This window comes from Elephas maximus, chromosome 21 (genome assembly GCF_024166365.1).
Source record: "Elephas maximus indicus isolate mEleMax1 chromosome 21, mEleMax1 primary haplotype, whole genome shotgun sequence".
Taxonomy (NCBI): Eukaryota; Metazoa; Chordata; class Mammalia; order Proboscidea; family Elephantidae; genus Elephas; species Elephas maximus.
In genome coordinates this window covers 40,936,676-40,953,861 of record NC_064839.1, presented here as the reverse complement: position 1 = coordinate 40,953,861, position 17,186 = coordinate 40,936,676, and the positions used below count along the sequence as shown (strand labels likewise).

The 17,186-nt window shown below is 52.5% G+C and overlaps 1 protein-coding gene and 1 pseudogene across 2 annotated transcripts in view; one reads left to right on the top strand and one right to left on the bottom strand.

Moving 5' to 3' along the window:
* BCAR1 (BCAR1 scaffold protein, Cas family member) overlaps positions 1–4,212 on the top strand; it is a 41,671-nt gene extending 37,459 nt beyond the window's left edge. The window contains exon 7 of one of the 2 annotated variants that reach the window (XM_049864944.1): positions 929–4,212. In XM_049864944.1, coding sequence (XP_049720901.1) covers positions 929–1,441 — 513 coding nt within the window. In that variant the 3' untranslated portion in view covers positions 1,442–4,212. The remainder of the gene's footprint in view (positions 1–928) is intronic. The other variant, XM_049864943.1, reaches the window with a different exon arrangement.
* LOC126064558 (chymotrypsinogen 2-like) lies at positions 2,652–9,626 on the bottom strand (annotated as a pseudogene).
* Between the last annotated feature and the right edge of the window lie 7,560 nt (positions 9,627–17,186).

Here is a 17,186-nt window from a genome sequence, read left to right as displayed (position 1 = left end):
ACCTCTCATCCAGCTTCAGTCATTATCAGCACAGTAGCCAATCCTGTTTCATCTAACCACCCCCCTTGTCATTTTGAAGCAAATTAAGACACTATCATTTCATCTGCGAATACTTTAGTATGTAGCTGTAAAAGATAATTTACTAGAATTTTAACAGATGTTATTTCCAGGTGCATGAGGTTACAAGTGATTTCTGTCTTTTTTCTGCTTTGGTATATATGAATCTTTTTTATGATGTATTACTTTTAAGTTACTTTTGGAGGTTTTTTTTTTTTTAACTTTTCATTTTGGAATATTTATAGATTCACAGGAAATTGTAAAGATTGTTCAGGGATGTCCTGTGTACCCTTCACCCAGTCCCCCGCATTGGCTACACCTTAGGTACAATATCAGAACCAGGAAATTAACATCTATTCCCTGGGAGGTGCAAGTGGTTAACGCGCTTTGCTGCTACCTGAAAGTTGGAGGTTCAAGCCCAGCCAGAGGTGCCTCAGAAGAAAGGCCTGGCAACCTACATCCCCCAAAAATCAGCCATTGAAAACCCTTTGGAGCACAGTTCTACTCTAACACACATGGGGTAACCATGAGTCAGAATCAACTCAGTAGCAACTGATGGTACAAGTTAACTCCTAGCAACCACTAAATTTGATCTGAACGTCTAATTTTGTCGTTTTGAGAATGTTATATAAATGGAGTCATACAGTATGTCATCTTTTAAGACTGGTGAAAAGTTAATTAAGAAAAGAGCCTCTAAAGGGCTAAGAAGAGTTGATGTTCCCACCAGTAGCACAGGGGATTGCTTATTTCACCACAGCCCCACTGACTGAATATTACTACCTGTTTGTCCAGGGGAAACACTCTCTAGGTATAGCTTTTATGCTCCTTTCTGAGAGCCTAACCTTACTCCTGCTTTCCTGTGCTGCCCCAGCTGAAGCAGTTTGAGCGACTGGAGCAAGAAGTATCGCGGCCCATTGACCACGACCTGGCCAACTGGACACCTACCCAGCCCCTGGTCCCAGGGCGGACAGGCAGCCTGGGGCCCTCCGACCGGCAGCTGCTGCTCTTCTACCTGGAACAGTGTGAGGCAAACCTGACCACGCTGACCAACGCAGTCGACGCCTTCTTTACCGCCGTGGCCACCAACCAGCCGCCCAAGATCTTTGTGGCACACAGCAAGTTCGTCATTCTCAGTGCCCACAAGCTAGTGTTCATTGGGGACACACTCTCGCGGCAGGCCAAGGCAGCTGATGTGCGTAGCCAGGTGACCCACTATAGCAACCTGCTGTGTGACCTCCTACGTGGCATCGTGGCTACCACCAAGGCCGCTGCCCTGCAGTACCCGTCACCTGCTGCCGCCCAGGACATGGTGGACAGGGTCAAGGAGCTAGGCCACAGCACCCAACAGTTTCGCCGGGTCCTGGGCCAGTTGGCAGCTGCCTGAAAGCAGATGACCGGATGGTGGCAGGGGAAGGGCAGCAACGGTCCAGGCTACCCCAGTCGTCATGAGTCACTGTGCCACAGACTGGGAACAGGCAGTTCCAGCTCTGCTTAGGCCCAGTGCCCCAGACTGCCCAGGGATGTGTACATATTTATGACGGGGCAGGATGTGGGACGGTGCCTACTCAGAGGAGCTAAGCCCAGGAACGGGGCTGGTGGTCTTCCCTGAGTGCCGCTGCTCTGATGGGGAGGGCCCAGGTGGCTGCAAACACAGGGCCAGGCCAGGGGTGTAGCAGGTCCCTCAGCCCACGGGGCCTCATGTGACCCCTGGGATGACCCTAGTCCCCCGTGTCATGTTCCCTGACAGGGAAAATGCAGCTTGGTGTGTGTGTTCCTTCTCTGCACCAGGACAAAACCCTAAAGAACTATTTTTCATTATTGATTTTCCAATCATTTGACTAATAGTCGACATTTAAATAAAATTTAAAAAAAAAAAAATGGAAAGCAGCCTCTGAGGCGTGAGAGAGGGCCCGTGTGCAGGAAAGGTGGTTTACAGGGATCAGTGGTGAGTGGCCCATCAAGAACTTTTTTCTTAGAAGTTCATCATTTCACCTGCAGCACTTTGAAAGTGTTTTAGTTTCAATTACACAGGGACTTGGCTTCCAAGTCAGAGGGAGGGCACCCCGAGGGGACCATTGCTCTGGGTCAGTGTGCCCTCCCTGTGGTGTCCAGGCAGGCTGGGGTTTGTGCACCTGCCCTGCTTTGTGTGGAGAGCAGGCCCAGTGGAGGTATAGCCTCAGGCTCTGCTTTGCTGCCAGGGCTGAGTCCCCACGGCCCCTCCAGGCTTGCCTTGTCCCTGCCCTCTGGGTCTGGGCCCAGGATTCTCTGATGAGAGGCTGGGCACAGGAGTGTGGTGGGGGTTGGGGGCTACAGGGAATCAGGAGATGCTACTCTCAGCTGACCATGCTATATGTGACTCCGGGCCTCAGTTTTCATACCTGTACAAATAATGGGGGTGGGCTGGGTAGTCTGTCAGCCCTCTTATCTCTAAACTCCACAGAGGGGACTCCAGTGAAGGCAGCTCTCCCTGCCCCTTAGGCACATCACCCCCCAGCTCCCAGCCCACCCCAGTGAGGACACAGAAGTGAAGAACCAAGTAGTTTCTGGGGTTTTATTTGGGTTTACACAGATGTGGAGGGTAGGAGCAGGTGGGCTCATTTGGCCTCCAGAACCTCCCACACCCAGGGCATAAGCTTGGTGATGCAGGTGTACACACCTGGTGAGAAAGAGTGACACTGGCCACTGCCCCGGGACATGATGCCTGCCAGGGTCCAGGCTCCATCCTTCTGGCATCTACTCCTGGAGGGAGCTGGGTGGGGGCTGACCCCTCAACCTGATCAGTGTGTAAAACGGACTGAAGACCCCAGCTCACGGGACTAGTATGTGGATGAAATGTCCAAGGGAACCCTCCCTTAATCTGGGGCATTTATTACCGTTAGCCTCGGCTTCTGCTGGGGCCCGGGGCAGAAAGGAGTGGGGGGCCCTGGCGTCCAGGGAAGGGGTTATGTGCTTCTCCAGCCCACCAGGGGCTGGAGCAGTGAGGTTGGGCAGGGTGGCATGAGGTGGCTCTACCATGCAGGAGACGCCGCTGGCCCCGGCATAGTCCATTATGTCCGTGATCTTGCTGCCGCAGTATTTCTTGCAGTCCAAGTTGGACAGGAAGGGCAGGGTTGACTGCTGCGGTTTCTCGGGGGTCTTGTTGGCTGGAGGGACAAGGGATGGAGTAAGGGCCAGTCATCCCGCCCAGCCCACCCCGGTGGAGGTGGATCAGGGCCCCTGGAGACGCCCGCCCTGCCCTTGCGGAAGATAATGGGAATCCGCGCTCTGCGCCTTCCCTAGATTTCCTTAAGAAGGTTCTGTGGGGCGTAGTTCCTTTCACGTTCCACACCAGGGAGTGGGTAACTTTGCTTAAGCAAAGTTATTAAAGCAAACCCTGCCGAGGTTCGACTCAGCCTTAGCTGCAGCTGCCATGATGGAGGTAGGCGGAAGGCCCTGTATTCTCTTCCGGGGCAGGGTGTGTATTTCCTGTGACCCGAGACGGGCCAGAGACCTGCCGCTATGGTGAGCTGCAGGAGGCGCCCCCCCACAGGCCTGGGTGCCTGTGTCCCGTTGGAGAGAATGAAGGGCCAGCCGGGGTGGGCCGAGGCCGGGTCAGAGGACCCTGGGGTTCCGGGGGAGGAAAATCAGGCCGGACTCCCGGAGCCTCAAACTGGGCCTGATATTTGACTCCTGGCCAAGACTTGACACACACCCTTTGCTCAAGTCTGGAGCCGAGTCCGGGCTGGAAACGCGGCGCCGCTGCCCAGCTCATTGCAGGTCAGTGAGGGCCGTGCTTACTATATCCCGGTGTTTCTTCACAAGGTCACTGTCCAAGTGTATCACTGCTGTACTTTGTTTTCATTCATGTTTGATATATTTTTAATTGAGAATTTTACATAAAGAGCTGGAATGCTTTATAAGTGTGCCCGGAATTTAGACCAAAAAAACCCACAATGAGCCTCATACTCCTAAAAAGCCCCCGTAGGGGACCCTCACTGTTCTGCCTGGTCTTGCCGCAGCGTGTGACGGTGCAGAGGGAGCCCACGGGGAAGTTGCCGCTGGCGCTGGGCAGGCAAACGGGGACAGGGTCTCAGAGAGGCAGGCGAGCACGGCCAGCAGGGTGATGTCATTGTAGACTGTCCGCTGACCCCACAGAGCGTGTTCAAACACCTGTGGGGTGGGCTGGAGAACATGGGAATAAAAGGGGAGGCTGGGGTCTGATAGGGCTGGACAGAGAATCTGAGGGCGGGGAACAAAGGCTGATGGGAACATGACACATGACATTTTGACATGTTAGCGATGTTTGTTCACATTTCTCTACAATGAGCGTGAATTATTTTATAATAAAAACAAGCTCCCATATTTTAAAAGGGGCTTTATTATTAGGGGTAGAGAAAATTGTGGGAGAGGCGCTCATGAGCACTGGAGGCAGAGAGGGCAGGTGTGGGGCACACCTGAGCCCTCGGGGCCGGGGGCTCCTGTGACTACACTCCCTGCCTTCCTAGCCCCCGGAGCCCCCGGGAGCCCTGGCCACAGCCCACCCACCTCCATACCTGCCCAGCTGTACCTCAGCAATCTCAGCAACTGGATGGCCTCCTGCTTGCAGCTGCAGTCAGACGCTCTGACCACCACCTGGTGGCTCCTCCTGGAGAGAGAGGAGGTGGCAAAGGTGCTCAGGCTCAGGACTGCCTCTTCAGAGGGGTTCGGGAAGAGTGTCAGATAGGATGGGCCCCAACTGGGCCACAGAATCTCATGATGACCTTGGAGTATACCTTTCTCACTCTAGGTCTCAGTTTTCCCATCTGTTTAATGAGGGCACAGAACTAGACTAGTGTTCCCCAAACTGGGGTCTTGGTGGCCTAGGGTTCTGGTTGAGGTTGGGAGTGGGTGAGGGTCATTCTCTGACAGCCCAGGGGCCCCAACTGCCTGAGTCCCAGCCTCACCCGACCCGGCAGTGGGTAGCAGTGACCACCCATTCCTCGCTGATGAGGGAGCCCCTGCAGAAGTGGAAGCCAGAGCTGGTCTGTGAGAGGGGAGTGTGGGGAGAGTTGGCCTTGCCCTTGCCCCTCTCCTGCTCCACCTCTGCTGTAGGTCTCCCTCCCCCTACCCTTCCTCAGCCTTCTCACCTGCAGGGATACCTGCCAGGGATAGGAGGCAGGGACACCATCCTCCCCACTGACAATCCTGGACAAGCCACTCAGCTCAGAATGGATGGTGGGGACCCTGCAGACTGGGGGCAGAGACAGGGTGGGTGGCTGGTTGGTTGATGGTATCCCAAGAGGGCAGGGCTGGAGCCCGACATTTCCAGGCCTCCGCAGTGCCCAGAGCTTTGACTCTTCCAGGGCACTCAGCCACTGCCCTGCTCAGCAGCCACTCTCAGGGGCCCTGTGGTGGGGGCGGGGGTGCTTGGGGCTGAGGGTACCTGTTATCAAGGTCTGGACCTCGTGTCCCAGAGCTGGGAGGCCAGGCCCAGGCACTCGCAGTGGGTAGCGCCCCAAGTGCTGATCCCTGAGTGGTTAAGCTCAGGATCCCTGGACATAGGGGCTGGGGTCCCCTGCTCTTTGAGGTTCTTGGTGCTCTCATGCCTCTGAGTTTGTGGCAGGAGCCAACTGAGGTGATGGTGTTGCCCCACGTGGAGGGCACAAACCTGGGAGGCTGACCAAGCCACAGTGGTGGAGGGCCTGGGGCTGAGGAGAAAGGTGAGATATTTGTGAGGCAGCATCCACAGGACTTGGTGGCAGATTTAGAGGGTGAAGGAGCCAGAATGAGTTCCTGGCTTCTTGGATAAGTGTCAGAGTGGATGGAGTAGACAGAGACAAGGAGGGGACCCACATATGTCTAGTTGAGTTTTAGGTGCTCCTGGAACCTCCAGGTGGTGGTTTCTCACAGGCCATGGGTGTGTAAACCTGATGTAGAAGCTGAGGCCTGGAGGGCGCTCCAGAACCAGGGAGGCTAGGTAGGAGCAGCCAAGGGTTGGGGTATGCATGAAGGGGGCAATTGTGAGAGTGAAGGGGAGATGGAGGATCTACCCACAAGCAGGAAGCTGGTGCCCCTGCAAAGGTGCAACCACCTGAGGCCTGGGACTTCCCTCTTCCCGGGCATTGGGGTCAGGTGATGGGTGAGGTATGACCTGGGACTGCCAGGCCTGCCTGCCAGCCTTGCCTGAGCTCAGCACTTAGCGAAGCTGGTGCCAAAGAGGAGGAACCCAAGGATGATGTCATGGATTGAATTGTGTTCCCCCAAAATATGTCAACTTGGTTAGGCCATGGTTCCCAGTATTGTGTCGTTGTTCTCCATTTTGTGATTGATATAATTTTCTTCTGTGCTGTAAATCCTAATCTCTGCCTGTGGTTAATGAGGCAAGATTGGATTATGTTGAAGAGAATTAGGGTGGGATGTAACACATTGCTCAGGTCAATGTAAAGGGAGTTTCCCTGGGGTGTGGCCTGTACCACTTTTTATCTTACAAGAGATAAAAGGAAAGGGAATCAAGCAGAGAGTAGGAGACTTGTTACACAAAGAAAGCAGAGTAGGTCCTTTGGACCCAGGGTTCCTGTGCAGAGAAGCTCCATAGTGTTTTCAATGACTGATTTTTTGGAAGTAGATCGCCAGGCCTTTCTTCCAGGACACCTCTGGATGAGTTCAAACCGCCAGTCTTTCAGTTAGCAGCTGAGTGCATTAATGGTTTGCACCACCCAGGGACTCCAGGGTCCATAATAGAGTCTCAGTAAAGCTGATTTGACTAATAGGAAGGAGAGCTTGGGTGGGGCTGGCCATGGGGCCACCAGTGGAGGAGGAAGGGCCCCCTTAGCCCTTCTGGGGATGACTAGGCCTTATGTCCACCGGCTGTACACTGCACAACTCCAGATGCCATTCACTTTAGACGACAGTGTCATGGACTTTTTCAACACGGTGGTTCTGGGACCAAAGACCTTCCTCTGATGCCCCTCTGCTGAGGTCCTGGGTCCCTCAGGAGCCCTGCTTCCCTGACTACTTGGGCAAGCACACCCAGGGAGAGAGGCAGGCCTTGGAGAGGGCCCTCCTGCTTCTTCTGTTTCCTCTCTTCTACACAAGAATCTGGCCTGGGCTTTTGCCTGAACCCACCACTGGGCTTGGGAGAGAAGGAGTGCAGGGCCACTTGCTGCAGGGCTCTGGGATGTTGGTGTCTGGAAGGACAGGGTGGTGTCAGTGCCTGCAGCTCCACCCTGCCTAATGGCCAGCACCTCCCACTTGCCCGCTTGGGCCAGCCGCTCACACACTGGTGTTCTTGGTCAGGCCCCAGCCTGTGGTGGCCCAGAGGGAGCCAGCAGGGAAGTCATCGCCCTTGCTGGGCAGGCACACAGAGGACACAGTCTGGGAGAAATGGGCGGGTGTGGCTAGCTTCAATAGGGTGATGTTGTAGTTGATGGTGAACATGCTGAACTTGGGGTTCCTGAAGACTGGGTCTGGGTGTGCAGGTGCAGTGGGAGCTGGGGAGGAAGCTGCTGTAGGTAGGGCCAGAGGCTCGAGTAGAGGCACATGGCTTCCCTTCATTGTCTTTAATTTCCTCTGAATATTGGCCTGTCAAATTTGGCAGCTCCTTCTGTGGCCCTGGGAGGAGCGGGCCAAGGGGCAGACACACCTTCTTTCACGTGGAAACCTTGTTCGCCCTGCTTTCTGCTTTGCTTCTTTGTCTCATTGAGGGTATTGGGGTGATCTGGAAGGGCCCGAGTGAGGGAGGTTTCCAGCTTCCTGGTCCAGCCCAGCTCACCCTGGATGGCACACTCCCTGGAGCCCTCCCCTGCTTGGGGTTACACTGGACTCCCGTGGTCAGCATATCTTGGCAATCTTCAGCACCCGGATGGCCTTGACATCTGAGCCCTGGTCAAACTGTCCACCTACAACCAGGTAGGAGGTTCTGCAGAGGGCCAAAGGGGGGGGGTTCCTGCCACAAGGTGGGGGGCATGCCGAGGGTATAGTGTGCATACATGTGGGAGTGCAAGTGTGTGTGCAAATAAGTGCACGTGTATAGGCATGTGTGAGTGTGTGTGTGTGGGCTCATGTTCCCATATGGGTGAGCCTGTGTGTGTACACACAGTGTGCAGTATTGATCACAGAGGTGGGAGCTCAAAACACCAACATATGCAGCCTCAGCCAACTGCACGTGCAACCTGCCACATTTTTACTTCCCAGCAACCCTGGGAGATGGGCAGGACTAGGGTTTTCTACACATTTCCAGATAAGGGAACTAAGGCTTGAACAAGTCAAAGGACTCATCCTCAGTGCTGAGAGTCCTCCCTCCCACCCCAAGGCTGCCCTATAGACTTAGACCACACCCGACCCCACTGTGGGTGACGGTGACCACCCAGCCCTCAATGATGAGAGAGCCCCCACAGAAGTGGAAGCCAGTTCTGAGCTGGGGAGGGAGATGGGAAGGGTCAGAACTGGCTGCAGGCCCCCTAGCTCCCACTCCAGGGTGGTGCCCTCTCCTTGCCACCCTCCCTTCTCCTTCTGCCCACTGTCCCAGAATTGGGAGTCGTGTCCTCACTTGTAAGACACCTGCAACGGCCAGGACCCGGGAACAGCATCTTCCCCATTAACAATTCAGGAGAGGCCAGTGAGCACGGGGTGGATGGCGAGGAGCCCACAGCCTAGGGGTGGGGGCAGGGGATGAAGGGTCAGGCCAAGATTGACTCTGGGCCCCACCCACCCGGGACCCACCACCCCAGCCTCTGGGACCCAGAGCCCCACCTCTGGCTCCCACCCCACCTCTGAGAACCCTGCCCTGCCTCACCCACCCCAGCCCTGGAATCCACTGGGGGCAGCACCTGAGTCCCGTGCCGGGCCCTGGGACGCAGAGGAACCAGACTCGGCCCGCACCTCAGCCCAGCCAAGCAGAACAGGTTGAGTGTGAGGTGGGCCGTGCGGCCAAAGCAACAGCTGAGGGCTGGGCTCTAGGGGTTTGAATCTGGGCCCATCTCTGCCTAGCAAAACCTCTCTGAGTCTCAGTTTCCCCGTCAGCAAAATGGGGATCGTAAGTTGCGGATCTCACAGAGTCAGTGTAAGCATTCAGCAGGAGTTAGCACTGGCTCTGCTCCTGGCACGTGGAAGCGCTCAATGAGCAGGGGTTTAAAAGGGCTGTTGGGGCCAAGCCTCCACTGTCCTCATGCTCGCCATCTGAGCCTGTTTGGGACCCACCAAGTGTACAGAGAATTTTCCGTCCGTCTAGATTTGTCACCCCGGCACAGGGTGCGAGGCCTCAGGGCAGCCCCAGGAATGTCCCCCTTCTCCCCGGGAAAGGGGAGTGGAGTCCCTAGCTGCCAGGGTCTGAGGCCACATCAGAGACTATGCAGGAGCCCTGTGGCCTGGTTCAGTCCTCCCATTGTCCCCACTGTAGAGATGGGGCCATGAGGCTCTGAGCAGGAGAGTGGCTCAGGGACAGGTCACACCACCCTCCATACCTGACCTGGAAACAGGGACCCGGCTACCCATTACTGGGGCTAGGACTGGGGTTAAAGGGGGACAGCCATCCGGCCTGTGCCTGGGTCCCGGCACTCACTGAAGGCAGTGCCCAGGAGGGCACAGCAGGAGAGGAGCCAGAGGAAGGTCATGGTGCTGCCATTGGGGAACTGTGGGGCACCTGCCTGGGCATTCCCCAATATACCCTGGGTGCCAGGCTGCTATCTGGAGGCCTTGGGGGTGATAATGCTTTTTCTGGGAGTGTGACCAGGCGGCAGGATGTGCCAGAGCAGAGGTGGCATCAGGGTTTGGGATTGCAGCAGCTGTAGGTGGGCTGAGCTTGGTGCCAGTGCCAAAGGTAAGGGCGGAGCTGAACAAGGTGGCCCTCAACCCACAGCCAAGGGGAAGGAATTGGGACACTTGGGCTTTCACCTCCAGGCCCTGTCTCTTGAGAGGTCCTGTCTCTTGAGAGGTCCTGTGGGCCATGGGTAGGCCTGGGCAGGGAAGCTAGAAGCCCTGGGTTTGAGTCCCAGCCTAGTCCCTCATGGTCTGGGAGACCTTGGACCAATAATTTAGTCAGTCTGTTAGTTGTCCAAAAGTTTCTGGGCTGAATGGTCAGGGGACAGGTGTGGGGACCAGGGCTGTACCTTGTGGCCTGGCACAGAGTCATGGGTGAAGGCATGTGCGACCAGGAGCCAGGATGCTCCACCTGCCTTGGGGATGACCAAGGAGGCTCAGTGAAGGCCTAGTTGAACATTCAGTGGTCATTGGGCTGTATGCAGAGTTGCTTAGAGGAGCAAGTCAGTCCTGCCCGTTCACACTGAATCGTGCCCCTGCACCTTGGCACCAGTGCAAATGGGCCCCTGGAGTTGAGCAGTCGGCATCCTGGGGCAAGACTGAGGCCATGGAGGTGCCTGCCATCACTCAGGAGGTGAATTGGGTGGACTAGTGGGGGAGGGAGATGTGATTTCGGGCCTGGGCAACAGCATGGGGAATGGGACTCTTCCAACAATTGGGGAGCTAGGGAAGGAGAAATTTTGGGGTGAGGCTGATCTTCCCTGCCACTGTGGTGCTTTTCTGCCGTGGAGCTGCTGGGGCATGTGTTGAGGGAGGAGATGGTGAGTGGGTGAGGGCATGGGGCTGCTGGGGAGGGGACCACACCCCAGCAGCCTTGGGCCTGGCCTGAGCCAACCCATGGTCTGGCTGTGGGAGCCAACAGCTGGCCCTACCCTGCCCACCACATGCTCCCTCTTTCCCCAGGTTACTGAGGCTTTTGGGAACAAGTGCAGCTGGAGTTGTGGGAGGGAGGTCCCTGCCTGCCAGGTGCCCTCACTCCTGCTGGGAACAGGACCCCACAGCCCCGCACCCAGCACAGCCTTTCCCGCCCTACCCATGGGACCCCAAGGTGGCACCCTTTCCCCAACCCCCATCTGAGAAGAAGGACCCCTAATGGCAGAGCTTTAGATTCTTTTAGTTAAATTCAAAGGAGTGGAAGGCCTGGGGCATAGGGTAACCAAACCAAAACCAAACCCACTGCCGTCAAGTTGATTCCAACTCATAGCGACCCTACAGGACAGAGTAGAACTGCCCCATTGAGTTTCCAAGGAGCGTCTGGTAGATTCAAACTGCTGACCTTTTGGTTAGCAGCCATAGCTCTTAATCACTACACCACCAGGGTTTCCGATCATAGTAGGTATATGTTTATTGGTAGCTGTCAGTTTTCCTTTAATAGCAAAACAGAAGGATTCTATCCCATGTCCCATGCTTTTTCCCCTGCCCAGCTGGTCTGGTGCCCAGGGAAGACATAGGCAGAACTGCTGTCATCCTGGAGCCCTAGATGACTGTGTGGAGTACAGCGTCCCTCCTGCCTCCACTGCCTGATCTGGGACACTACAATTTTAAGTCTACTTGTTAGAGCAGTTAGTGTTACAGGAACCAAACCATTGCTCTTTCTCCAGAGTTCTCTTTCTCAGGAAAAGACATTTCTATTAACATTTAATTTTTTTTTCTTTTTTTCCCCAACTTATTTTTGAAAGTTTAAAAACTTTTAAGAAATTTGCAAAAATAGTCCATTGATGACTTCACCTAGATTCACCACCTGTTAACATTTTGCCACATGGGTTTACACACACACACATATTTATATATTTTTTGCTGAACTAGTTAACTCAGGTTTGTTATTTAGTTGCAGGTATTGATCATTAAAAAATCTCTTCCTTATCTAAGTCTTAAAAATTTTAAGAGTAATGCTCGAATGCTCCCTTTAAAAAAGATCAAAGCCATCACAGACAAGGCTCGGATGACCTTTCCCACCTCATTTCTCCACAGCCCCCCTTGCATTTAATCAGTTCACCATTCTCCAAACCCACGTGCCATGAGCGTCCTGTGCCTTTGCCCTGCTGGTCCCTTCCCTTAGTGCACCCACCCTCTTCCACCCCTGGGCCGTGCGCTGCTCTCTCGGGCAGGAATCCCCTTTGGCTCTGGCTGCCCAGAGCAGGGCAGGCAGTAGTCGAAGTGGATGGACGAGGCAGCTGCAGGACCAGAAGTTGCTTATGCTCTCAAGTTGACAATCAGCAGTGTTTTCTTGGGTTCCACTTTTCTACTATTTGAATTTCCCACCCTCTGGTTTGGAGACCTGCCCCTTCCCGTAGATTTACTGTTCATGCAGACTCCCTGGGAGAAGTTTTCACCTTGCTTGTGGGTTGAGTCAGCCAGGCCAACATCACTTAGAGAACCTTATCTCTGCACTTGCTCCCTCATTGCAAGTATGCAACATCTAGTATGTTTAATGGGAAATGCAGGAGGAGCAAGCCAGGGAACGTATTACTCAGAGACAGTGAATTGGGAGTTGAGTTGATCTAAATGTGCACGGGGAATGGACTCTGGGAGTGAGTCTCTCCTGGACATCTTGGGTTGGGGGAAGAGTTTTGCTGAGGGGAGGAGGGCCCATCCACATCCCTGCCCTGCTACCTCATGGAGTTTGGCCTTGGGTGAGGGTTGTGCCAGGGTTCCAGGTGCTGCCCAGCTATAGGCATGAGGCGGGAGGCTGCAGGGCATTGAACATGGGTCCGCTTAGTGTGGCCCTGCCCAGGTGTTCCAGAATCGCATTTTCAGTGGCCCAGAGGCCAGATCTGGTACCAGTCATGGTACTTGTAATGGTCCTACCTAAAAACAGATGGCACAGATGGTAATTTGAGGAGAGTTTTATTAAAGAGAATTTTTACAAAGGTATGGGCAGTGCTCCAGGAAGTCAAGAGAGGACAGTTAGGCACACAGGGGCTAGCAACAATGCGGAAATATTGCCACACCTAGAACTGAAAGGACAAGGAGGGGGTGGCGGTTATGGAACCCAGAAAGAAGAGGGCTGCCAACTCACAGCAACCTCTAGAGAGGGAACCAAGGGAATAAGCACACTGACTTATCTCTTCTCCTAGGACCCTCCTCCTGCTGGTGTGTCCCATTGGCTGAATCCAAATGCATCCTTGAGGGTCAGTCTCCTGGAGGCCAGCAAGGTGAAGAAGGGAGGAGAGAAGACCTGAAGGGGCAAATGGAAGACAGTCAGCACAATTATCATGGGTATTTTCTATCATTTAAGATGGTTTTTGAGGTGGGGCCAAGATGGCAGGGTAGTCAGATGCTTCTGGTGATCCCTCTTACAACAAAGATCTGAAAAAACAAGTGTATATATGACAAGCTAGGAGCCCTGAACATTAAAGGCAAAGTTAGGAAATCAGACTGAGGGGCAGGGGGTGGGAGAGACGGTTCAGAAGCGGAGAGGAGTTGCTGGACCTGAATCACTGGGAACCCTCAGGCACCATTCCCTGGAGCATCCACAGTGGGGCTGGCAGTAGCATTCTGGATGTGGTTTCCTTAGGGAGAGACAGTGAGCCACGCACCCTACTCACACCTCCGGAACCAGAGAAGAATGGCACTCTCAGCAAAAGCTTAACTACTTGCGTTTATTTTACTGTGCCCCCAGCCCCAAGCTGGCTTCAGTGGCTGTTGATTTCCCTGGGCCTGAGATAGGCCCTGCTGCCATTCTCCCACCCTTGGAGAAGGAATAAATTCACAATTGGGGGAAAAGATAATCTGCCAGCTCCACTAAGCCGGGGAGCTCAGGACAGAAGTGGCTCCTGTCCAGGCACAAACGGTCTACAGATTTTGACTATCTTTCACCCCTGCATGGACCTGTGTGGACCCATTTCAGGAGAATAGGCCCTCATTCGCAGACTGCAACTGTTTCAGCTGTGTGGCGGAGAGGTGGGTATTTGATGTTTGACACCACTTTGCCTATGAAACAGGGTCCTCACCTACCCACATCAGGGGCCTAAGAACTGGTGGCTCCACCCACATCACGTAGCCACTCACGACAGGTCTGAGGATAAGTGGTACCTCCCAGTCCTTACAACCCAAAACACTGGGTGCCCCTCGTTCATCTGCAGAACCCACCCACCTGTGCGCTCTAGGGAACAGATAGGCTTTCCTCACAGACACTCAGGGAACGGTTGTCAGCCCCCTTGCCTTGTTCAGAGCGTGACCCCTTGCTGCAACCAGATAACCTGTACGTACACCAATCACCCCTGCCCCTCTAAGACTGTAGGACAGAACCTGTACCACACACTTGATGACTGACTACCTGGACACCTGAGCTGAATCTATACAAGAAAAGTGAATGGACTCCTAAGCTCATATACCTGATAACTCTAGCCATCTGGTGAGAGGATGTTAGAGCTTCAAAGGTGAAAATAATCAAGCTAGCTCAGTCAAGCAGCCTATTTGGGCATATCAAAACAAAACAAAGCAAGAAGCTAGGATACAGTAAGCAAAAGTAAAATAAACTAATAAATAACTTATAGATGGCTCAGAGACAACAGTCAATATCAAATCACATAAAGCAGACCATGATCGCTTCAACAGGCTCTCAAAACAAAGAATCAAGGAATCTTCCAGGTGAAGGTGTCTTCCTGGAATTACTAGATGCAGAATACAAAAGATTAATATATAGAACTCTTCAAGAAATCAGGAATGAAATCAGGCAAGATGCAAAACAAGCCAAGGAACACACAGATAAAGTGGTTGAAGAATTTAATAAGCTGCAAAATCAATTCCATAGAGAGCGAGTAATCAAATTCAGAAGATTAACAATAAAATTACAGAATTAGACAACTCAATAGAAAGTCAGAGGAAAACTGAGGAAGTGGAAGGCAGAATTAGTGAGACTGAAGATAAAACACTTGGCACCAATATATTTGAAGAAAAAGATAAGTTTTTTTTATAATAAAATACAAGACATATGGCTAAACAATAGGGATTTTTTAAACTTTTTATTATGCTTTAAGTGAAAGTTTACAAATCAAGTCAGTCTCATACAAAAATTCATATACACCTAGCTATATACACCTAGTTGCTCTCCCCCTAATGAGACAGCACACTCCTCTCCACCCATAATTTCCGTGTCCATTCAGCCAGCTTCTGTCCCTCTCTGCCTTCTCATCTCCCCTCCAGACAGGAGCTGCCCACATAGTCTCACGTGTCTACTTGATCCAAGAAGCCCACTCCTCACCAGTATCATTTTCTATCTTATAGTCCAGTCCAATCCCTGTCTGAAGAGTTGGCTTTGGGAATGGTTCCTGTCTTGGGCTAACAGAAGGTCTGGGGACCATGACCTCTGGGGTCCTTCTAGTCTCAATCAGACCATTAAGCCTGGTCTTTTTATGAGAATTTAAGGTCTGTATCCCACTGCTCTCCTGCTCTTTGAGGGGTTCTCTGCTGTGTTCCCTGTCGGGGCAGTCATCGGTTGTAGCTGGGCACCATCTAGTTCTTCTGGTCTCAGGCTGATGTATGTGTGGCCCTTTCTGTCTCCTGCACTTGTAATTACCTTGTGTCCTTGGTGTTCTTCATTCTCCTTTGCTCCAGGTGGGTTGAGACCAATTGATGCATCTTAGATGGCTGCCTGCTAGCATTTAAGACAACAGGGATTTGTTCTTATCACACACCAGAGATTCAGAGGTAAGACATTGGGGGTGTCTGCTCAGCAGCTCAGTAATATTGTAGTTCTGGGTTAGGATCTCTTTCTTTTGCTTTTCCTATACTCTCAAGATGGCTGCCAAAGCACCACAGCCTCACAGAGAGGTTAGAGCCTGCAGAGAGGTTAGGAGTGGGCTCTCCTCATCTCTCTTTGCCTCTGTGGGCTCGGATTCATCAGAGTTCTCCCCTGGGGGCTGGGGAGGGGCGATCCTCCATCAGAACCCCCTGTGGTCAAAAAAGGGGAGATGGCTGTGGGAAGTGGCAATGGCTGTCACTCTCTTGTAACAAAATTATCATCCTGCTCCTAAGGAGTCTCACCTCATGGTCTAGTTTGAATATGGGGTGGGCTGGGGGCAAAAAGGAATTACTCGAAGTAAAAAGCACATTGGCAAATAAACACAAATGTTACCCAGTTTCCCTTACCCTCTCCAGCTGTCATCTCTTTGTAGACAGGAAGCTTCCCCTCCCCTCTCTCCACATTGCTCCCTGGACTCTAGTCTGCCATGAGTTTAGCTTTCACAGCAGACCTAAAGACTTCAGGCTGCTTGACTTTAGGCCGCTTCTGCTTTTGCTCAGGAAGAATCCCTGAGAGGAGGAAAATACAAATGGCTTGGCTGTTTGTTTAGAGTTGATAAAGGAAAAAAACTACCACCACCACCAAAAATAAATAAAATAAACCTAACCAGCAAATGTTGATATTTCAACAAATTACCCTGGCCTGAAACTTAAATATGAATTCCTTATGTTCATAACCAGGCCTGTGGGATACCCCTGGGTGGCCACAGAGGCTGTTAAAATATCAAGAAGCTTCCATACCAGTTAGTAAACAGCCACTCTCCCAGCTCTCTATATCACCCTTCCTCTGGGATTCTGGACCTCCCCACACAACAAGGTCCCAGGTCTCCAGGACTCTGCCCCAGCCAGGGTATAGGCACTGTTCCCAAGGGTCAGGCCCCTGCTCAACCGGTAGTTAAAGTTTTTGATTATCTCCTCCACTGAGAACGTACAACTCTAAAACAAAACCTATTTATAAATTAAAGACAAAACTTCAAAACCAATCAAGTTCAAATTAAGGGTATTAATTTAATAAGACCGGTGCCATTGTTTTGCTCACCCTGACTCCCTTCTCCCACAGTGACTGTGGCCCTGAAGGCCTTAGATGAAGACTCAGTTCCCCCACTGTGTTTTTCTTTTCAAACTATCTCATCACAGAGGCTTTCGCTGACAGCTCTGTCCAGATCTAGAGCAGGCCATCCCCATTGCTCCCCATGCCTTATACCAGCTTATTGTAGTTATTGCATGATATTGATTATACTGTACAATATTGTATTATTTGTTCATTGTCTGTACTGGAATCTCAGCCCCATGATGTCAGCTGTGTTCATGAGTGCCTACACAGTACCTGGCCCAGAAGAGCAAGTTAGCAAGCATAGGAGCCTATACAGATTGCTGGGAAATCCTCGGTCCCCACCTATGCAAGTGAGTCATTGGCAAATCTCCTACACCTATCCTTTTCTCATTGTTCCGTGACAAGTAGTTTCCTTAGTGTGTCCTTTTATGGTGTGGAATCGAAGTTCCATCTTATAATAAAACTTTATACAATGAATTCATTTAAATTGTAAACTATCACAGAAAAGAGAATTCAGTTGAGCTCACAGCAGATGTGGGTGGGTCTGTGAACGGGT